General features: G+C 44.5%; 2 protein-coding genes across 2 annotated transcripts; both read left to right on the top strand.

Annotated features, from left to right (window-relative positions):
* Window positions 1–10,859: 10,859 nt before the first annotated feature.
* Window positions 10,860–15,146, top strand: LOC311112656 (uncharacterized protein; the record flags this gene model as incomplete). Its single annotated transcript, XM_084155798.1, has 5 exons — window positions 10,860–11,031; window positions 11,923–12,047; window positions 12,559–14,424; window positions 14,604–14,840; window positions 14,913–15,146. The coding sequence occupies 5 exons, from the start codon at window positions 10,860–10,862 to the stop codon at window positions 15,144–15,146; spliced, it is 2,634 nt and encodes an 877-aa protein (XP_084011924.1).
* Window positions 15,147–15,336: 190 nt separating this feature from the next.
* Window positions 15,337–22,510, top strand: LOC311112655 (GTPase IMAP family member 9-like; the record flags this gene model as incomplete). The annotated part of the gene is made up of 3 exons (XM_084155797.1): window positions 15,337–15,387; window positions 15,483–16,190; window positions 22,425–22,510. Exons 1-3 carry the CDS (start codon window positions 15,366–15,368, stop codon window positions 22,508–22,510), a joined length of 816 nt encoding a protein of 271 aa, XP_084011923.1. The 5' UTR covers window positions 15,337–15,365.
* Window positions 22,511–23,824: the final 1,314 nt, after the last annotated feature.

Here is a 23,824-nt window from a genome sequence, read left to right as displayed (position 1 = left end):
AGAACTTCGTCTTGCCAGGGTTCGGAAGTCGATGGAATGGTCTGCGACTGTACGTCTGCCTTGTCGAATACTGAACAGTTCACGAGACGCCTCTGCGGTTGGTGAATCCAGGTCAAACACCTTCAGCATCTCCTCAGCAAACAGGTCGAAGGTTGCACATGCGGGGGTTTGACGTTCGAACTCTGCTGTTCCCCAGAGTCGAGCTCGGCCCGTCAGGTGAGTGATGGCATACCCGACCTTAGCCCCCTCCGTGGCGAAGGTCCTTGGCTGCAAGGAGAACTGAAGTCGGCAGCTAGTCAGGAATGGCCGGACCTGGGTAGAATCGCCGTTGAACCGCTCGGGGTTTCCAATCTTGGGTTCCGGAGCAGCGGCTGCAATGACCGGGGCAGGTAACTCGGAGGCAGGGCTGGTGGGCAGACTGCCTGGAAACGGGCCGGTGGGCGGAGTGGCTGGGGTAAGGTTGGTGAGGAGTTGGATGATCATGGCGAGTTGTTGTTGCTGCTGCTGGAACTGCTGCTGGTGCTGCTGGAACTGCTGATGCTGTTGGTGGCCGACCTGAAGCAGAGAGGTGATGTCGCCGCTCATGCGGCCTAGCTCTCTCTCAGTGTGTTCCAGGCGTAGCATGGCGGTGGGTTGCTCAGGTTCGTCGGTTTCCATGTCGGGGGAAGTGTGCGCTGAGTCCATGATGGTCAGATCGTACTGTCACGGTTCAGACAGACGACAAGAGGACCACAATTGCGTCACACCAGAAAGTTTATTAAAACTTAAGGGAAAAGGGAAGTAGGGAGTGAGTGAAGGCTCCAGGGGTTACTGGGAATAACAGGGATTCCGTCCAATGTGCTGGGTCTGTGCCCCCCCCCAGTGGCAGCGATGCGTCCGATGACGCCGGTGGTTGGTGGTCCAGAAGTCCTGGGGGGGAGGAAACAAGGCAGAAGTACAGTTCAAGGGAAATCCAAATACGTTGTAGCAAGGCAGAAGGCTGGTCAGAGTTACCGGGGTCGAAGAGTAGTCAGGAGTCGTAATGGCAGAAAGCAGGTCTGGTTTTCCTGGGGCAGAAGAGTATCCAAGAATCAGGCAGGTCCGGGGTCACAAAACAAGGGTGAGCCAGAAGCGCGAGCAAACAGGTTCCGGGTGTGAGCTTTGCAGACGATCTGACAAAGGAGAGCTGAAAGACAGGGCTTTAAATACTGGGAGAGGTTAGTGGGTAATGCAGCGCAGCTGGCAGAGTAATTAGAGCCGAGCAGAGCAGGGACAGGTGGAGCTAGTTAGGCTGAGTAGAGAGAGAGTGGTGAGCAGAGTGGAAGATAGTGGAAACAAATTAAGGTGGTAACCCGGTGGAGTGAGAGGGCTCATGACAACAACACCAATAATCATGTAAGGTTGTATACGTGTGAGACCTAATGTTTGCTCAAAAGTCACATGAATAATTCCAGGTGGTTGTATAGAGGAGGGAGAACCCATTCCTGTTGTATGAGACTGTCAGGAATTATCAAGATTACATTGTGGGCATCAATCCCTCTGTAAAAGTATGAGATAATTCTGGGGGACTAGTCAAGACTACATATACAGGGAGAGGTGGTTGTATAGAGGAGGGAGAACCCATTCCTGTTGTATGAGACTGTCAGGAATTATCAAGATTACATTGTGGGGATCAATCCCTCTGTAAAAGTATGAGATAATTCTGGGGGACTAGTCAAGATTACATATACAGGAAGGGGTGATTCAAGGTGTTGTTGTGTGAAGCTATTTTGAATTACTTGTTAAATTGACTTGTTATATAGAAGAGGTGGCTAAGGGATTTTTAACAGTACCAACCATGGGGGGGGGCAAATCCTCACAAGAGGTCCCAGAATTTACTGGGGACGAGAAATACTTGATGTAATTAAAATGGAATCCAGGGATAGAAGAAATGTCCATTATGTAACCAGGTGGAGGGAGAGGTATGGTTTTGAGGGACGTCTAGACGCAGATAAACTCGAATCCATGCTTAAACAGATACATAAGGTGTGTAAAGGAGAAATAAGCAGAGAGAGAGTAGGAGGGGGGCCAGTACCCACTGATAGCCTTACCTAATCTATTGGCGGGGAATGAAAGGGGCCCCAGCAACCTTAGATGTATACAGTAATAATAATAATATGCCATTTAGCAGACAGGCCATGAACACAGAGGACGTGGCCAGAGCGGTAGAAGGAATGACCCACCCCGAAACAGGAATAGTAAGGTTTGGGCTGCCGTTAGAGGGCAGTGGGTTTCAGGGGATGCCCAGAGGACACTTTTGCCATGGGCCGATTACGGAGAGTATGTTGGGAAAATAACTGAATTGTGTAATAGCCTCAGAGAGACATGCAATCCATCATGAGCAGAATAACAGACAGGACAGAGCCAAGAAAGAAGAGGAAGATGCAGAGTAACTAATTGCCACTCTGGGAGAGATGGCGGGTAGAACTAGAAACTTAGGAGAGAGAGGAGATAAGGCAGGAAGAAAAGAGAAGTGAAGGTTGAGGTCTCCGTGCCTCCCCCAGAGCAGAGGGCAGAAAGGTTATATCCAAACTTGGCAGACCAGGCATGGAGAGAAAATCCAGATGATGAATACGTAGGGAGGAGAAGGAGAGTGCAGGGGAATAATGTTGCCCCCAACCGGCCCCACCTCCCTATGAGGAAGAAGGGGCTGGAGGAGGAAGGGAAGATGAAGGTGAGGAAGAGCCAGAGATAGAGGAGTACAGGACAAGGGCAGAGAAAGTCAGACAGGAGAGAAAAGAGAGAAGAGAGGGAGAGAGAAGTCCATCCCCCAGCTTTGAGCGTGAGGAAGAGGAAGATAAGGCATGACTAGTCCTTGAGGGAGAAATAGTAGACTCTAGTGGGGGGAAGACTAAGGAACCCTTTGATCCAAATTGTGAGGTGTTTGAATTGGCTACTATTGACTTAGCACTTCAACAGGAACAGAAACCTTATTTGACATTGACAGTAATGGGTATGAAAATTAAATTCCTTTGTGATACGGGAGCCTGCAGGACAGCAACCTGTGCAACAGACAAGCCAGATGGAGTCAGGATTGATGGGGAGAAAATCATAGTGCGATCTGCCTCTGGTCATCAATTTATTGAAAGGTTATCAGCCCCAATAACCCTAAAACATGACCAATCAGGATGAGAGGCAACCATACCCATCCTGATATCTAAGCTGTGTCGGGTAAATTTACTAGGACGTGATGTAATGACTAAATTGAATGTGGCTGTCATTTCCGCTGAGAGGGGAATGAAAGTACACACAGTCAGAGACAATATGGTGGTCTGTGGGGAAGGGGAGCCATGTTATTGGGATAGGCAAGATTTGTTTAGGGTGGGAATAACTGATATTCCCCGAACCTTGATGGAACTTGCTGATGATGTAGTACCAGGCCCCACTAAAATGTCCCCCGATGACCTACACTGTACTCTCTGGTATAACAAACACCCAGGTCCAGATGCAATCTATGAGAAAGCATTATTTAAAACCACAGAAAGGACTATAGCCTTGAAATGGTTTCACTATGACAACACCCACGCAGTAGTGGAGGTGGAAATAGGGCCCCAAAGTCAGAGACTGTTCAGGGAAAGATGGAGCCCACATGTGTCCCTAGCAAAGGAGCCAGCAGAGGACTGGAAAGACATGGGCCAGTGGGTATCCAAGGGTAAGAGGATCACTGATTGGGTCAATATTGTGAGTGGCGATCAACACAGCCCATCCACAGATAGTACATTTAGATGAGAATAGCAGATGCTGAGGAGAGGAATACCTGTTGACAGAACAACAGGAGTCAGACTTAAAAGAAGTTCCAGAGCATTTGTGGTCCCGGGGTCCAGCAGACGTAGGATTAATAAAAGGGGTAATTCCAGTACAGGTGATACCCAAATCTAATCATAGGCCATATCAGAAGCAATAACCTATGTAACCAGAAGCAATACAAGGTTTGCAGTTTACCAAGAGCAGATTGGGAGGGACCTTGAGGGAGGGCCAATTCCCGGGGAGATAGTGAGGCCAGAAACAAAGGTGCAGTGTCCTGGAAATCACAGTCTGTTTTGTTTTTTTCAGTTCTGCTGGGAGTACATTGGATGATGGGGTTTTGTGTTGAATTAGAGACAGTGAGACTATTAGTCAATAGCTAGGAGAGAAGAGAGGTTACGGTAGCAAAGACAGACAAGAAGGAAATGGTAATAGTGGAGACAGGAGTGAGTGGAAGTGTTACAATTGTGACAAAACGGGACATTTTGCTAGAGAATGTGAGGAACCGTGTAGTTACTGTGCAAGGGAAGGGCACCAGTTAAGAAACTGTAGGCAGAAGGGGAAGAGAGAAATCAGGAGTCCTCATGACCTGGCTGTTTGGTTGTTGTTTTTTAATTGGGGTTTTCAAATAAAAAACAACACACCTAGTATGATGTTTATAAAGCCTTGTTGTTTCAATTTTGGGGGGTTTTCAGCAGGTCAAGGGTGATAGGTCTTAGAGGAGCACACAGTGAATTTTATGGAGTTTTTTAGGTTTTTGCTGAGTTTGGGGTATATATGATTTCTTATGAGAATGAATGTCATGAGGATTAATGAACACTTGGGATAAGTAACATTTATTAAATATTTAGAATAATGGTAATGTTTGGTATACTATGGGATGGAATTTCAATTGCCTCTGAACTCTGTTTTAACTTTCTGGTGTTAATTAATCATCCACACTGGTAAATTCTAAAGGCATGAGAGGAGGACTTTAAGATAGTTTATTTTACCAATAAATAAAAATAAGGGATGGCAATTGGATGATAAATTACCAATATTACCTAAGTGATTGTTAGGTAGGTGATAATATTGACACATGGGCAGTGACATGTGTCAAAAGGAGGGATGGATGGTAGAACAGATTAGACAACACTTTGTTGCACATGGGATTACTAATTATTTTTTAAAAAAAATATGTGTTATCTGTGCTCAAAATAATCACCAGGGCAGACAAAGGGCACCTCAGGGTGAGTATCCTCCGGCTAAGTACCCTTTCCAGCAATTGGAAATGGATTTTATAGTGTTATCACGGAGTGAAGGGAAGAAATTTAGAGTAACCCCAGATAAAATGGGTTATCCCCCTTTGAGAAAGTGTTTGGAAGACCTTACAGAATGCCACAGTTGGCAGAACCAGACAGGCAGACATAGAACTAGAGAGCACCCTAGCAGAACACGTGAGAAGGTCGTTTATTAACCACACCTGTATGTCAGAGGTTTTGTGCCCCCACAGGTGAATTAAAGGAGAAGGTGACCCACTCTATCTAACCAGGAGACTGAAGCAGGCCTGGCGGGAAGGGCCCTACCAAGTACTGCCTTTGCCAGCAGAACAGCTGAGAGATCCATCTGGGTGCATGTCACACACTGTAAAAAGGCAAAACCAGCTACACCTGACGAACAAACACAGAGTTAGGAGAAAGATCCGATAACCACAAGGGTCCGGGGGTTGGCTCCTTAACGAAGATTCCCTTACCCTGTCTGATCATCCCTGTGTGAGTTCGGTAGAAGGTGAAGCAATGGGTTGGCCTCTGGCATCTGACATGTTCTCAGGGCAAGGGTGGGGATTCACAGGTCTCCCGACGGTAGGTAGCTGTCTGATTGTGGGGGCCATATTCCTAACACACATGGACCCTCCTGTTTCAGCCAGAAGTGGTAGTTAACCTAACACAAGTTGAAAAGGCATAGGAGACAGCTAGACGTAGGGAAAGGGGAAATACTAGGGACTTTAGGGAAGGACATCACCATATGTATGTCACCATGTACATCCTGGGACTATATAGTTGCTTATACCAAGCGGGGGGGGGGGATATGTCAATCTCCATACACAGTTTAGGGACAGGTGTAGTATTGTGAAAGTAGGGAATTATCAGAAATGGCAGTGCGACCCATATGAGGGTAGGTACTGTCTGAAAGTCTGAATTATGCTAAAACAGATTACAGACCTGACAAGTGAGATATCTTCTTCAACTGGGGCACCCTATAGAGTAAACCTCTCTGAGGGAGGTAGTGAGACAGTGCAAACTATAGACCTGAAGGAAGTAGTACAGATGGAGACGGAGTAAATAGATTTTAACCTGTGGTTGGAATGGATTCAGTATACGGTCTAAAGAGGACTGTTATGCCTGTAGGACAGCCAAACCAAGGTTAACAACTACTCCGTTCCCCTTGACAGGCTTTAACTCTCTGTCAGGTTCCATGCAAGCCACCTGGGAATGTGGTGAAAGAGTCTTATGGTAACTTGCACTATCTGTTTCCCCCGATAACAAAGTCATCCCGACCTGGGTTGCCTCAGTTTGAAGTCACAGGGGATTCTTATTATTGTTTTTCTAGGACTAGTAAGGATAGGATACAGGGTAGGGCATCTTAGCTCCTGCTCCCACACAGAGAATGTCACACCTAAAGAGACCATGACTAAATCTCTCCTCTTTGTTGCAGCAAGAGGATTATAGGAGCCAAAAGCAGGCCCGTGCTGACATCTGATGGTTGTGTGGTGATAACTGATTGTGAACTCACCTACATACGCAAACAATCAAACGTGTCAGAGACTGGTGAGTTGTCACGTAGAAAGTAGAACCTCCTCCCGGGATCCTTTGATGAAAGGATATATATATTGATGGGATAGGAGTACCTCGAGGGGTTCCAGAACAATTCAAAGCTAGGAATCAGATCGCAGCTGGGTTTGAATCAAGTATTTTCTGGTGGTCAACAATTAATAAAAATGTAGATTGGATGAATTATGTTTACTATAACCAGCAAAGATTTATAAACCACACTTGTGATGCAATAAAGGGATTAGCTGAGCAGACAGCGGCAACTAGCTTAATGACATGGCAGAATAGAACAGCTTTAGATATGCTTTTGGCTGAGCGGGACGGGGTTTGTGTTCTGTTTGGATCTATGTGCTGTACTTTCATCCCCAAACAATACAGCACCGGACGGGTCCGTGACCAAAGCGCTTCAGGGACTCACCACGCTGGCGAACGAACTGGCTGAGAACTCTGGTATTGATAGCTCCCTAAACGGTTAGTTTGATAACATATTTGGTAAATGGAAAACTATTGTTGTAACTATTCTGGGTGAAGTTATAGCTTCTATGAGTATACTTGTTCTTTGTGGATGTTGTCTTATTCCCTGTGTCTGAGGGTTGGTGAGCAAGGCGGTTTCCCAACAGATGGTGAGATACGGCCCAATCCCGGACTCCGACTGAAGGATATGACCTACCAGGCTTGGTGGAGGACGACGACGATCCAGATAATTTGAGACTGGATGTTTTCCTAGAACTATAAATCTCTAGTTTAAAAGTTATTGTAATGATCTTTTGTGTATTAAAGTCTCGTTTTAAGTATGATGTACTAGTTACCATTGCTAAAAAGTAACGTTATGCTTTTAATCATGGGGTAACCCTGATGAACCTGTAATGTTTTAATATGCAAACCAACTTATATACTTCAATGAGTGTGATTCATTTCTATAACAACATATATTTTGTATGTGTGTAATATTTAGTCAAAGGGTGGAATTGATAGATTAATTATTAATGACTAATTATTACACCCTGAAACTGTGTATAATGTGTGAGTGTAGGACCAGTAAAGGCTATGGCATTGAGCCATTATTTAGCAATGTGAGTAAGAGTCAGGCCAGACAACAAAGACAACTGAGAAACTAAGATAAAGAGGCCTCCCAATTTAGGGAGGGGAGAAACTTATGAAAACATGGTGCAGAATATTGTGAGAACGGCAATAACTGAGTAAAGCAGGGAGTAGGATATGTGTGTGTGTGTGTGTGTATGTATGTGTGTATGCATGTGTGTATATGTGTGTGTGTGTGAACTGAAGGTCAGTAGAGCAGTTTTAGAGTGGAAAACTACAGCCCGCCTACAGAGGGAAGGGATTTCTTTTTGTATGACGTATGAGTATAAAAGATGGACTCTGAAATTGTGATGGCAGAATTCTCAATGAATAAATATCTCTGACCATGCAGACCGGGACTCTGGGCGTTACTTAAATCCCAAAAGACTTACAACCTTTTGGGAGACGCACAGAGACACTAAAATAGTTTGTTAAATAATTCACGTAACACTTGCTAAATTTGCACACACTGTATATATATATGTATTTCTGTTGTATTTTTTTGACTTTGTTTTGTTTTACCCCATATGTAACTCTGTGTTGTTGTTTTTATCGCACTGCTTTGCTTTATCTTGGCCAGGTCGCAGTTGTAAATGAGAACTTGTTCTCAACTGGTTTACCTGGTTAAATAAAGGTGAAATAAAAATAAATAAAACAAGTCATTGCAGACCGGACAACTACGAAGAAGAGAACAACAGTAGAAGACTTGTTGGAACCTTTTTGGACAATCAGAGCCTTACAAGCGTGCAGCGAGAAGGCTCACCTCCCTTTCCAGGACGGTACAGTCCACCGAGAGAGATACATGGCGAAACAGGCATTTCACGTAAATACATTCATGATTTCTTACTCAAAGAGGGCGGCGGTTTGTGTGCAAAGTATATGGTTACTATAGAAGAGAGTAGTTTTACGAATGTGGTAATGTTAAGTGTCTCTTTCCCTCTTCCTCTTTTCCTTAACATGCATCAATGCTGTTGTCATTCCGCTAGGGAACTGTGCGGGTGATGATGGACGGAGTCAGACGCAGGAGAGGAAATCACGGAATAAATGGTTTAATCAATAAACAGAGGTACGCAGCAATGCGTAATACACACCAGTGTGGACAAACGGTGGACTGGGGAAAATAAGGCAAACAGGTGAATAACCCAGCGATACACAATAGAAACTAGCTCCACCGAGCTATAATCTCCTCTACAATAAACAATCACACACAAAGACAAGGGGGCAGAGGGAACACTGATACAGGTACTGATGAGGGGATATGAACCAGGTGTGTGTAATAAACAAGACAAAACAAATGGAATGATGAGATGAGGAGCGGCAGTGGCTAGAAGGCCGGTGACGACGAACGCCGAAGCCTGCCCGAACAAGGAGAGATTCGGAGGAAGTCGTGATACCTGTTTTCATCGTATTAAGTTTCCAGTCAATAACCGATACAGTGTGTGTGTGTTTATCCTGTGTTTCCATTTAATTAGCTAGTAAATTAATAATTAAACAAATTTGTGCAGTGCTGAATCATAAGTAAGGCTCGGGTTTTTGCAGATACGACTGTCAGAATGATGATATGATACGAGGTTATGATTAATAAGTTGACTGTTTATAGATGTGATAGGTAAAGACCTTTTAGAGTTTAATTTGGGAGATGGTCACGCTTTAAAGAACCGCTCTATGGTGCCCCAGATCCTAATTAGTTAATTGTTACATTATACATTTTATCGGGTAACAATTAAACACTGTTAGTTGATTAGATAAATAACAGTCCTCAGATTAATGTTAAGGTGAAGTCACAACAAAACCTTTTTGAACTGGAAAGGTTCTTCCAGGCACCTTTATTTCTAAGGGTGTAGTTATACACGTGCTGCGTTCAATCAGCTAGCAAGTCAGAAATGTCTGATTTCCCACTAGCACCTGAATTCAGCAATAATTACTTTTATGTAGCCTACATACACGCCCACAGTATAGCCAATGGTAAAAATTTGGCCCGCAGGTGGTTTTATTTGGAAGTACAACACAGTGCCCTGCCAGTGCACTACATAAAGGTATGACCTAGTGTGGTAGGATGGCAAATGTTTTACTATTATTATTGCTGAATTCAGGTGCTAGTGGGAAATCAAACATTTCTGACTTGCTAGCTGATTGAACGCGGCAGGTGAATAACTACACCCTTAGAAATAAAGGTGCCTGGAAGAATAGTAAAACATTAGCCATCCTACCACACTAGGTCATACCTTGTAGGCTACATACAAATAATTATGTTTCCTGAGCCAAAAAAAAGATGATATATTATTATCATATTTTATTGTTGGACATAAAAGACTGTAAAAAATACCAGGAAATCAGCTCCAAGTGATTTTAACTTCAGAAATCTGTTCCCAAGTATTCCCACGCACTGTAGGGAGACATGTGATCATATACAAACGTAAGCAAGGTTTGAAATGATTATGTCTTAGTCAAAGGTCATTTTGCAGTCTACAAATTATATGTAATTATGTTCCGGAAATCAGACCGCAGCTGAATCTAGTTGATGATCCCTGCCCTACAGTTTATGGTTCTCACGTGAGCTCATCAATGTGAGCGGATGACGTCACTGGCGATTTGAAGCACTTTTGCTGGTTGAGCCGATTTGAACCAACAAAAGTGCTTCAAATCGTTTAGTAATCTCTGTCACTTGGTCATGTTGTCAACATTGCAACGTCGTGCATCATCCAGAAACATAAAACATCTATTTTCCTTGAAATATGTATTTCAATTTTCAAACTAGTTTTTATTGGAAAGGCAGATAAAGTTTTTTTTAAAAGAGCTATCACTTTTGCATGTAAAAACAAAAAATCCTACTCATTACCCAGCATGCTTAATTACACCACTTTTGTTTTGAGCCGACATCTCTGTAGGCTTTGAACCGGGCCATGAGGCAGCCCTGTTTCAAAACGAATGCAACAAACTTTCACCCGGTGCAAAAGAGGCATACCTGGGTGACCGGGACAGATTAACCGAATCCCCTCAACGAGCACCGTGCATACACAGAAGTTGTTTTTCCGGACGTTCAGGACGGACTACATCTGAACCAATCATAGGCGACCTCTATAGTTCATGAAGTTATGTAAATCTGATCAAATAATAGGAATTCGTGGCCAAGCATGGGTGTATGTTGTGGCAGCAGTGTAGTTATTCTCCTCGATCGACTGACTAATTGCTAGGCTACGTTATAAAATGGAAGTTTACAAATACCCTGTTTTCTTCGAGTGCCAGACTCTGGACCCATCACAGAAAGAGAAGATAAAAAAGTACTTTGAAATTCGCCGTAAATCCGGTGGCGGAGATTGTGGACCAGTAGAATCAGTTGGTGACAACGTTTACAAGGTTGCGTTTATTTACCCGAAAGGTATGAAAATGTTTAGGCGAAGTGATAGGATATTGAATGCCTATTTTATTTATTTTTTACCATGCGCTCTTGCCAATGTCTGTTCATAAGTTAAAGTTAGTTTGTTCAATATATGATTTATTCTATGGCCTATTTGATTACAATTTATCATTTGAATAGGCCTACATTTGGGTAAGACAATCATATTTAAACCTCAAGGAGGATTTGCGAAATCAGAATGTTTGTCAGACGTGCGGTTTTCACTAGTTACCACAGCCACAAAGTCGGAATTGGCTATCATAAAAATACTTAGGGAAAAAAGTGCTTTTTGGTCTTGATTTTAGGTTAGGGTTTGGCATACGGTTAGCAGTGTGGTTAAGGTTAGGTTTAAGGTTATTTTTAGGTTTGAAATAATATTTTAATTAAGAAAATAAATTGTAGTAATAGGCAGGGTTTATGACTTTGTGGCTGTGGTAACTAGTGATGACTGACATTCAGCAAATAAATCTGGTTTTGGAGTAAATTTAACTTTCACATAGCCAGGCTACAGGTATGCAGACAGGTATGCACAAATGCATTCCTTTGGCTTTTCATTATATGTATTAACTCTACAGTACTTTATCAATTTAAAAGGAAATAACATTTTTATTTTAATAACTTTCATGATTAATTAAGAACATTATAGATGTACATACAGTGTATTACTTTAGAGATTACAGCACAACTCCTCTAGTTTATGTAGCCTTTAACTCTTCAAGTCCTGGACTAAATGCAAAAGGCTTAATTAATGCAGTAAAAAAATATTATAATTATTTATGTTGTTGTTATTGTTCTTACTGCTACTACTACTACTAATACTACATGACAACAACAAAACAACAACAACTCATTATGACTCTGTAACTCTTCCAGTCCAGGAGAGGGTACTTCAGAAACCTAATCATGTGTTGGAGATGCCTGGGGGACCTCTCTCCCTCACTCTGAGAGGCAGCCTGGAGCCTCCACCCACAACAACCTCTCCAGTCAGCAGTCAGGAGGTGAGGCCAGACTATACAGACACAACTACAGTATAGAGTACAGGCTGAGTCACATAACCTGTTGGATAAGACATTTATTTTCCCTAACATGAGGTCAAAGTACACAGACGTCAATGCACTGTTGTTGTATTTGCATCCCAGTAAACACATAGCTTAGTCATACATCGTGGATCTGCCAGTCAGGTAATCACTATAATATCCCTTCAAATGAGGCCAAAATAGTCTGCACTGATTTTATTGCATGTTTGGTGTATGTTATATTGTAATAAGTAACATAATAATTTACAATTTGTGGAATGACAAGAACATACATTTTAGCAAAACAAATCTGTACTAAACTAAATGGACAAATGCCAAACCAGTTTTTTTTTTTTGATGTATCAGATCATCCAGACGCAGCTGTACGGTCGAACTACAATAATAAATCAATAATAAATGTAGATAAATCCAGACATAATAATCATTAACAGTAGAATTATCCAGGACTTATACCTTTCTTTTCTGACTGTAGAGTCACCAACTCCTCCCATTACGTCCCTCCTTCCCAGTCCAGACATCGCCACCTGGTGACCTAGAGCATGAACTCCATCTAGACTCCTACCTCCTGCGCTACCTGAAGGAGAGCCCTGGGGCTGGAAAAGGCCTGCAGCAGCAGCTGGCCTCTTTGAGCTGCTCTGTCCATCTCCACCCAGAGGACGAGAGGGCAGTGGTCAGAGGCTCAGGCCAAGCTTATTCATGTGGAGATGGAGTCGGGGTTGGGGTGGGACCATGGAAGGCACAGGTAGAGAAACTGTTCAAACATCTCCATGAGCGGTACCAATGCCACTATGAGGTAGACGCATGTAAGCTCCAGACTCTGCTGCAGAGAAGTACCCTAGGTTCTGAGGATGTTAGGGTTTACTGCGAGGCAGGGTTTGCGGTGGTGGTTGGGGAGGGGGCCGAGGTACAGGCCAAACTGAAGGAGCTGGAGGCCTTCCAGGCTCAGGGTCTGAGCTCAGGGAAGCAGGAGAAGATCAGCACCACTTGTCGTCTGGGACAGGCCAAGCTCCGTCTTCTAGGGGAAGTTATAGAGAAGGATCTAGTTGAGGCTGTTCCTGGAGTGAGAGTGACGCGCGGTGACTCAGCTCAGCTGGTGCTGGAGGGTTCAGCAAGTGAAGTCCGGACAGCCAGACAGTTAGTTACAGATAAGATCTCTCTGGTGCTGGAGCGGGTGGTGCCTGAGGTGTCCCTCCACCTCCTGTCCTTCTTGAGGCAGGAGTATGGGAGGCCTGAGCATCTGAGCAGCCTGCTGGGGTTGGGACGCCATGTGAAAGTAGAGCTGGGGGACACAGAGCTCCGCCTGTTCGCCATCTCCTCCTATAAACTGGACCAGGCTGAGAAGGTTCTGCTGGGGGAGTTTGGGGAGGAGAAGATCGACTTGCCCAACTGTCCTGCCCTCCCGGCTGAACTGAAGTCTAAGCTTGAGAAGAAGGTGAAGGAGATGAACCAGAGCAGACACAGGGTGGTAGCCAGTTATGGTCCTGGGTGTAGAGTGCAGCTGCTGGGCCACCTGAAGCAGGTTCAGGAGCTGAGTGAGGAGATCGGGGCCTTTCTGATGGACCAGAACAATGGTGGCGTAGTTGGTGAAGCAGGCCCCGGACCAAGACGTGAGGAGACGGTCGCAGCCACCAGCTATCACCTCCATGGGGGACTGCAGGTAGTGGTTTGTCAGGGTGACATCACCAAGGAACGGGCGGACGCGCTGGTGAACACAGCCAATGAGGATCTGGATCACGCTGGGGGTGTGGCTGCAGCTCTGAGCCGGGCGGGGGGACCTGAGGTACAGCGGGCCAGCAGGGATCTGGTTAGGCAGATAGGGAGAGTACCCACAGGTACAGTGGTAGAGACCACAGGAGGGAATCTGCCTTGTAAGATGCTGCTGCATGCGGTGGGACCAGTAGGGGGCAGCGTAGGTGGGAATGAGCGCCCTCTGCTGGAGAAGACAGTAAAGGCAGCCCTGGATCTGGCAGAGACCCTGGAGCTCCAGACCCTGGCCATGCCCTGCATCAGCTCAGGGATATTCGGCGTTCCTCTGAAGGTGTGCTCTGAGGCCATAGTCTCTGCAGTGAGGGACTTTGGGAGGGAACAGCACATCCTTACCAAGGTCACTCTGATTGATGTGAGTGGAGAGGCAGTGAAAGCCATGCAGGAGGCCTGTGATAGGCTGTTTCAGGGGAAGAGGGAGTTTTCTGGGTGGGAGGGAGAGTCTAGCACCACCACCACTACCACTACACATGCTCCTCAGAGAGACACCACTTCTGCCTCCACCAGGGGAGCAGCGGCTCCAGAGGTCTGTGTCCAGGTGGAGATCATCCAGGGAACCATAGAGAAGCAGCAGGTGAGAGAGAGACACTGACATGGCCATATTCTTGATTCAACAACATTCTGTGAATTATGTTTACTTCATACTGACTCAATGTTCCCGTTCTCTTTTACACTTTCTCTTCCTTTTTCTGTTACCCTTTTTCTTTCTTTCTTTATCTCTTTCTTTCCTCTTCTCTGTGTGTCTCTCTGAAGGTGGATGCCCTGGTGTCCCCCATGGTTGGTAGTGACCCTCTCTCCTCCCGTGTTGGTAATGTCTTGTCGGAGGCAGCTGGACCGGGACTGATGAAAGCGTTTCTGAGGGAATCAGGGGGACAGACTGCACCTGGTGACAATGTCCTGGTGGAGGGACTGACTGGTCTCAGCTCTGGCCGTGTCTTCTTCCTCAGCTGTGCACAATGGGACAACAACCCCCAAGGACCAGCAGTACAAGTGTGTCCCCTTGTGTGTGTGTGTTATGACCTTTGAACCTCCATTAACCCTTAACCTCTGGTCCTCTCTCAGGTTCTGAGGCAAGGTGTGAGGAAAATCCTGACCTCTTGTGAGAACCGGGGCTTCTGTTCCGTTGCCTTCCCTGTAGTTGAAACTGGTGTGGTTCTCCGGTTTCCTCAGAACGTGGCAACGCGGGTTCTGCTAGAAGAGGTCCATCGGTATGAACAGAATCGAGCGAGCAAAAGTCCCTTCCTTGTCCACATCATCGTCCATCCTAATGACAGAGATTCTACCAAGGTGAGCTGAGACTTTTAAAGGTCTCAAATCATTTCACAAAATGCCTATTCACTTCAATATGTTTCAGCCAATCACGTTGCAGAGTCTCTGAAGCCATTATATAATACTGAGTCATAAATTACAAATTACAAATTTGTTGTAATAATTACAATTACAGTCCTTCATTACAGTTGTATCGTTTGCTCTAATCTACAGGCTTTTCAGACTGCCCAGAATGCTTTGCCCAGAATGGCCACTCGTCCAGAGCAAGGTGAGTTATAACACTTCATGCCCACCTTTAGATCAAATACATTATTACGTTATGATTAAACTATTCCAAGGTATAATTATGAACCCTACCTATAGACATCAGGATTGTGCTGCTGGGGAAAACCGGAGGAGGTAAAAGCAGTGCTGGAAACACAATCTTCGGACAAGGCGATGTGTTCCTTGCGGACAGTAACTCCACTTCCGCAACACAGATATGTAAAGCGCAGACCAAGAACATCAAAGGAAGAAACATCACCTTGATTGACACACCTGGATTATTTGACACTGACATAACTGAAGAGGAGCTGAAACCTATAATAGTCAAATGTATAACAGAGTGTGCTCCGGGGCCGCATGCCTTTCTCATTGTACTGAAAGTGGAACGGTACACAGTCCACGAGAAAGAAGCCGTAGCGAATATTGAGAAATATTTTTCACCAGAGGCCTTCAAATATGCCACAGTCCTCTTCACTCATGGTGAACAACTCAATGGTTTGACCATTGAGAAGTTTGTCCAACAGAATGCTGAACTGAACAAGCTTGTGGAGAAATGTGGAGGCCGCTATCACGTAATCGACAACAAATACTGGAACACCAGTCAGCAGGGTCAGCACAGCAACCAGTACCAAGTAGCAGAGCTACTCAACACCATAGAGAAGATGGTGAGAGAGAACAGAGGACGGTTCTACACCAACGAGATGCTCCAAGAGGCAGAGAGAGAAATACAGGCAGAGATAGAAAGTCTTAGAAAGGAGTCAAAGGACCAGATGTCAGAGGAAGAGATGGGAAAACAGGCTAAAGAAAGTGTGTGGAAGAAATGCCTGATCAAACTCTCAGGGATTACAGCAGGTGTAGTGGTAGGAGCGTTCCTTGGGGTGGCACTGGGGTCAGGGATCCCACTCACACTCGCTACAAATCCACTGGTTCATTTAGGTAAACGTCAGATGGCAGCTTCAATGAAAACAGTGCAAACAGTCATGGAGACAGCGGCAGGACCAGTGCTTGCAGGAGAGACAGGGGCGCTAATGGGAATGGTTTCAGGTATAGGCATAGGAGCATGGGTACGCATAGGTGCAAGAGCAACAGCAGGAGCGGTAAGAGGAGGGATAGTAGGAGCTACTGTAGCAGAGGAGGCAGAGACAGTACAGGAGGCAGCAGAGAAAGCAGCTAGTACTGTCTACAGTGAAGCTATGGGTCTTTATGACCAAGCAGGCCGTAGGGTACAGTAACTCTAAGTAGCTGAGATATACCTGAAATCGTTGAGTGATGGTAAAGTGGTTTTCAACACCTGACTAATAACCATTTAGACACCAGTCAGTTCTATACCACTGTAGAATAGCTGATTGTTCAACATACAGCGCATTCGGAAAGTATTCAGACCCCTTGACTCTTTCCACATTTTGTTACGTTACAGCCTTATTCAATTTCTTTTTTGCAATTTATGAAAACTAAAAAACAGAAATACCTTATTTACATACGTTTTCACACCCTTTGTTATGAGAATCATAATTGAGCTCAGGTGCATCCTCTTTCCATTGATCATCCTTGAGATGTTTCTACAACTTGATTGGAGTTCACCTGTGGTAAATTCAATTGATTGGACATGATTTAAAAAGGCACACACCTGTCTATATAAGGTCCCACAGTTGACAGTGCATGTCAGAGCAAAAACAAAGCCATGAGGTCGAAGGAATTGTCCGTAGAGTTCAGAGACAGGATTGTGTTGAGGAACAGATCTGGGGAAGGGTACCAAAGCATTTCTGCAGCATTGAAGGTCCCCAAGAACACAGTGGCCTCCATCATTCTTAAATGGAAGAAGTTTGGAACCACCAAGACGCTTCCTAGAGCTGGCCAAACTGAGCAATCGGGGGAGAAGGGCTTTGGTCAGGGAAGTGACCAAGAAGCTGATGGTCATTCTGACAGAGCTCCAGAGTTCCTCTGTAGAAATGGGAGAACCTTCCAGAAGGACAACCATCTCTGCAGCACTTCACCAATCAGGCCTTTATGGTAGAGTGGCCAGATGGAAGCCACTCCTCAGTAAAAGGCACATGACAGCCCACTTGGAGTTTGACAATAGGCACCTAAAGACTCTCAGACCATGAGAAACAAGATTCTCTGGTCTGATGAAACCAAGATTGAATTCTTTGGCCTGAATGCCAAGCGTCACATCTGGAGGAAACCTGGCACTATCCCAACGGTGAAGCATGGTGGTGGCAGCATAATGCTGTGGGGATGTTTTTCAGCGGCAGGGACTGGGAGACTAGTCACTATTGAGGGAAAAATAAATGGAGCAGAGAGATCCTTGATGAAAACCTGCTCCAGAGCGCATATGACCTCAGACTGGGGTGAAGGTTCACCTTCCAACAGGACAACGGCCCTAAGTACACTGCCAAGACAACACAGGAGTGGCTTTGGGACAAGAATCTCTGAATGTCCTTGAGTGGCCCAGCTAGAGCCCGGACTTGAACCCGATCTAACATCTTTGGAGAGACCTGAAAATAGCTGTGCGGCAAAGCTTCCCATCCAACCTGACAGAGCTTGAGAGGATCTGCAGAGAAGAATGGGAGAAACTCCCCAAATATAGATGTGCCAAGCTTGTGGCCTCATACCCAAGAAGACTCAAGGTGGTAATCGCTGCCTAAGGTGCTTCAACAAAATAATGGGGAAAGGGTCTGAATACTTCCCGATTGCACTTTATGTAGCTGCTTGTCAATATATATATATATATAATTTTTTTTTTCTTCAGTATATATTTTTCTTTTTTCATAGTTTAGTGAAAATGATGATATGGTGGCAAATTATTATGATTATGATTATTTTTTTAAGTTTACGTTCAAATGGCTCTCCTTTGAAGTTGTGACCCACGACATACGCCTAGTTTCTTGAAACAAGTCTCATATAAGGAATTCAATCAATTTAAATAAATTCATTAGGCCCTGATCTATGGATTTCAAATGACTTGGAATACAGATATGCATTTGTTGGTCACAGATACCTTTAAAAAAAGGTAGGGGCGTGGATCAGAAAACTAGTCAGTAACGGGTGTGACCACCATTTTCCTCATGCAGCGCGACACATCTCCTTCACATAGAGTTGATCATGCTGTTTATTGTGGCCTGTGGAATGTTGTCCCACTCTTCTTCAATGGCTGTGCAAAGTTGCTGGATATTGGCGGGAACTGGAACACGCTGTCGTACACGTCGATCTAGAGCATCCCAAATATGCTAAATGGGTGACATGTCTGGTGAGTATGCAGGCCATGGAAGAATTGGGACATTTTCAGCTTCCAGGAATTGTCTACAGATCCTTGCGACATGGGGCTGTGCATTATCTTGCTGAAACATGAGGTGATGGCGGAGGATGAATGGCACGACAATGGGGCCTCAGGATCTCGTCTTGGTATCTCTGTGCATTCAAATTGCCATCGATAAAATGCACCGCCACCATGGAGCACTCTGTTCACAACATTGTCATCAGCAAACCGCTCTCCCACACAACGCCATACATGCTGTCTGCTATCTGCCCGCTACAGTTGAAACGGGGATTCATCTGTGAAGAGCACACTTATCCAGCATGCCAGTGGCCATCGAATGTGAGTATTTGCCCACTGAAGTCAGTTACGACGCAGAACTGCACCCAGGTCAAGACCCCAGTGAGGACGACGAGCATGCAGATGAGCTTCCCTGAGACGGTTTCTGACAGTTTGTGCAGAACATCTTCGGTTGTGCAAACCCACAGTTTCATCAGCTCTCTGGGTGTCTGGTCTCAGACGATCCCGCAGGTGAAGAAACAGGATGTGAAGGTCCTGGGCTGGCGTGGTTACACATGGTCTGTGGTTGAGAGGCGGGTTAGATGTACTGCCAAATTCTTTAAAACAACATTGGAGGCGGTTTATGGTAGAGAAATTAACATTACATTCTCTGGCAACAGCTCTGGTGGACATTCCTGCAGTCAGCATGCCAATTGCATGCTCCCTCAAAACTTGAGACATCTGTGGCATTGTTGCACCTGTGTAATTATCATACCATTTAATCAGCTTCTTGATATACCAGACCGGTTTGCCGGTCTTGACACCTTAATACTGACATAAATTTGAGATAGGAGAATCTATCTCTGGCCCTGTAGTATGGTGAAAGGAATGTCCTTTGTTTCAGAGACTTTTGCCACCCAAAAACTTCAACATCCAACAATGAACATTGGGACAATATATTTCAACATCCAAACATTGGGAATGATGAGAAATGGAATATGGAAAATTAATGTATATTTTGTGATGTCATTAAAAATGGTATAAAGGCGTTTTGACGAAAACATTGTGACTTGAAGAGCTTTTACACTGTGTATATCAGGCTTACATCCTTTACCTTGTGTAGAAAATATCAAGGAGGAAGACAATGTTTTCATGAAGATAGGAATGGGAATTTAGCTTTCTAACAAAATCATAGTGATGATAATACTTTTGCCTCGTAACTAGCCACGCCCAAGGGAGCTCAGAGAGCGTGTCCGTATGACGGAAACGCCCCTCTTTACCAGAGTGCATAAAAGACTGAGATAAGAATTATCAGATCAGACTAGACGGACCTCAAGCTGCAGCTGTTGTCCATATTGGTCCGACCCTGAAAATCAACTCGAGGTGAAGACGACAAAGTTGCCTCCACTAACAATCAATGTTACGGCTGAGTAGCTGTTCTAAGGACTGTATTTAAGAAGGTGAATTTAAGTGGGACCATCCTGTTACTCTCTTCAAGCCATCGTCTACTACACTGCTCTCATCACCCCACAGGGGATCATCGACACGGCTGATTAGTCGTCCTCAGAAGACCACTTCCAGAACGAGTGAAAGTAAACAGACAACTAAGAAGAAGGACATTCTGACCTCTTGTGGACAATCTGAGCCTTACATCTGAGCCTTACATCTAAAAGGCCATCCGGAAAGAGAAGGCCCAATCGACCCTTCCCACGAAGGCCTGGGTCCAACAGAGACGACGAAGACAAACGCGTAAATACATGCATTACTTCTTACCAAACGGGCGACAGTTCTGGCAAAGTATTATGATTACTATGAGCTTAGGTCCATGTGTATCCAAGTGTTTCTCTCTCTCTCTCTCTCTCTCTCTCTCTCTCTCTCTCTCTCTCTCCATCTTTTGTAACAAGTGTCATATTGTATTCGTTCGCTAGGGACCCATTTTCATTGTATTAAGTTTCTAATCCCGACCTATACCGTGTATGTGTTTGTATCTTGTGTTATCATTTTTAATTAGTTAGTAAATAAATGATTAAATCAATTTGTGTGGTACTGAATAATCAGTAAGACCCGGGTTCGTGCAGACTTAAAGAGCCTACGACTTTCAGAATGAGACTGATATGAGGTAAATTATTAATAAATGATTGTTAAATGATAAGAGATATCTAGATATCTTTAGAGTTCATTCGGGAAACGGTAACTCGTTAAACAACATTTCCCGTGGTGCCCGAAATTCCTAATGAGTTAATTGTTACATGATTAATTTAATCTAGTAACAATTAAACATAGTAGGTAATTATTGGATAAATAATAGTCATCACAATAATGAAAGTCACATCACGACGTGGGTATATGTTGTGAAATTGTTAGATATTACTCCACTGTTGGAGCTAGAAGCTACACCCGCAATAACATCTGCTAAACACGTGTGTGTGACAAATACAATTTGATTTGATCTGTCTGACATTTGAAAAAAAAAATCAGTATTGAAATTCGATCTCTAGCTGTCCCATAATAATGAACGTGTAGAGGTCGGGAGTCGAGATGAGACAGGCAGGCAGCTTTTCTCAGCCAGTCAAAATCATGAATCAGCATAATTTTTATGGATATATACAAATAAATGTCAATAGAAAACAGGTCAATCGAAGCAAAGTGCAGCTAGTTTGCAGTCTTTCCAGCTTCAGTTTGAAGTTATTGTGTTAGCGGTGTTGTTGGCTAGCTCCTCTGAACAACAGTGTCCTGATGAGAGAGCACATTTTCTATGCCAGGTGAAATTGTGCATCATTAGCTCATTGTTATGGATGTATCCAAATAAATGTCACTAGAAAACAGCTTAAACAAATGCAAATGCTGCTACTTTGTTATTATTCTGGCTGCACTGTTTAATGTGACTGTAAATTAGCCGTAGTTGGCTAGCTAGTAAGCGAGTGATAAGAACATTGCCAGCCAGTATCATAATAGAACATTTAGAACGAACGACTGGGTTGCGTCCATAGATACAGAACAAAATCTCGCTTAGGGCCCTCAAAAGGCTAGATCACAGCTATGTCATTGGGATGTTGATCTATTATGTAATGCATCTGTTTGTTATTTGATTAACCAAATCAACTAACAACAACAAAGATAATTATTAATTAACATGAATTATTACTTCCAGAAAAAAACATCTAAAGAAAATACATGATTATAACAATGCTACACATGAATTATTACATCCAAAAAATACAAATAAAAAAAAATACAATATTATAACTGTAGTAACTTGACAAGGAATGTCCACACGCATTTCAATAATACTTTCCTTTACTTTCAACCCAAGAAATAAAAAGTGTACAGCCATGTACAAACGGTACCAAAACAGTAGAACGATACAGCCCACTCAACCTGTGGTAGAATCACATTGTACAGATCTGACTCTTGGTGATGACATCATCAAAGGGGAAAGGTCACGGTCAATGGCAATAATAACCATGCACACATGAATAGCAATCATACTATACTGCAGGTAAGTACAACACATATTCAATGTAATTATTTATATAGCGTCCACACAATAACACTTCTCCCCCCTCAATTTAAATCCCCCCTGTAAGGAAAACATAAGGTTAACAAGTAAACCACATCAGTGTTTTCTTTTCTTTACTTCACAACACTGTAGAACTTCTGCTGGTGTAACTGTAAATGTAAACAACTAGGTCTGCTGCTCCAAACAAACACTAACACCACGAGTCTCTCAGTCTCAACTACAGAGTTAGTCTTTCAGGAGGCTTGTGACTACGTTGTGATCTGCGCAGTACTCCTGGTGTGCCACGAGACACAGGTAAGGCATGTCCCAGTGGAGCTGGGTCTGAGGGCACAGGAGCGGGTTGGATGTTTGTGAGAGAATGTCCATCACCCTCTGCTGGAACCACTGAATGCCCCTGTTCCTCAGATACTGTTTCCTGTGGGGTTTCAACTTGTATACTACCACCCACAGCTGTTCCGTCTGAAAACATGATCTTGTTGTCACGCCCTGACTCAGCGGATCCACTCCGGAGCCAGAGCAGTCCACTCCACCGGTGCCCAGTTCAGCTCCGGTCAGCTGCTCCACTCCGGAGCCAGAGTATTCCGCTCCACCGGGGTCCAGTCCAGCTCCGGTCAGCAGCTCCACTCCGGAGCCAGAGCAGTTCGATCCACCGTCGTCGGGTCCAGCTCCAATCAGCGGTTCCAGTCCAGACCCAGACGTCAGCCCCTCTCCAGGTTCGGGGTCTCCCACACCATTTACATTTACATTTTTAGTCATTTAGCAGACGCTCTTATCCAGAGCGACTTACAGGAGCAATTAGGGTTAAGTGCCTTGCTCTAGGGCACATCGACAGATTTTTCACCTAGTCGGCTCTGGGATTAGAACCAGCGACCTTTCGGTTACTGGCACAACGCTCTTACCCACTAAGCTACCTGCCGCTCCACCAGGGTCCAGACAGGGCTTGGTACTTCGTGGGAGGAAGGAGAGGGGAAGCAGCGCGCCGAGGTCCAGACCAGACCAGGGGCGCAACAGGGAGGCGGAGAGTAAGTGGTCGTCACGCCCTGAGCCAGATCCGCCTCCGAGGCGGAATGCCCACCCGGCCCCTACCCTGTTACAGTGGGGGGGGGGGAAGTATTTAGTCAGCCACCAATTGTGCACTTAAAAAGATGAGAGAGGCCTGTAATTTGCATCATAGGTACACGTCAACTATGACAGACAAAATGAGAAAAAAAAGCCAGCTATTCACATTGTAGGATTTTTTATGAATTTATTTGCTAATTATGGTGGAAAATAAGTATTTGGTCAATAACAAAAGTTTCTCAATACTTTGTTATATACCCTTTGTTGGCAATGACACAGGTCAAACGTTTTCTGTAAGTCTTCACAAGGTTTTCACACACTGTTGCTGGTATTTTGGCCCATTTCTCCATGCAGATCTCCTCTAGAGCAGTGATGTTTTGGGGCTGTCGCTGGGCAACACAGACTTTCAACTCCCTCCAAAGATTTTCTATGGGGTTGAGATCTGGAGACTGGCTAGGCCACTCCAGGATCTTGAAATGCTTCTTACGAAGCCACTCCTTCGTTGCCCGGGTGGTGTGTTTGGGATCATTGTCATGCTGAAAGACCCAGCCACGTTTCATCTTCAATGCCCTTGCTGATGGAAGGAGGTTTTCACTCAAAATCTCACAA

Source organism: Coregonus lavaretus (assembly GCF_964263955.1).
Source record: "Coregonus lavaretus genome assembly, chromosome: 39".
In the NCBI taxonomy this organism is placed as follows: domain Eukaryota; kingdom Metazoa; phylum Chordata; class Actinopteri; order Salmoniformes; family Salmonidae; genus Coregonus; species Coregonus lavaretus.
Note: the sequence above shows the minus strand (reverse complement) of the source record. Positions and strands in the feature narration are given on the sequence as shown.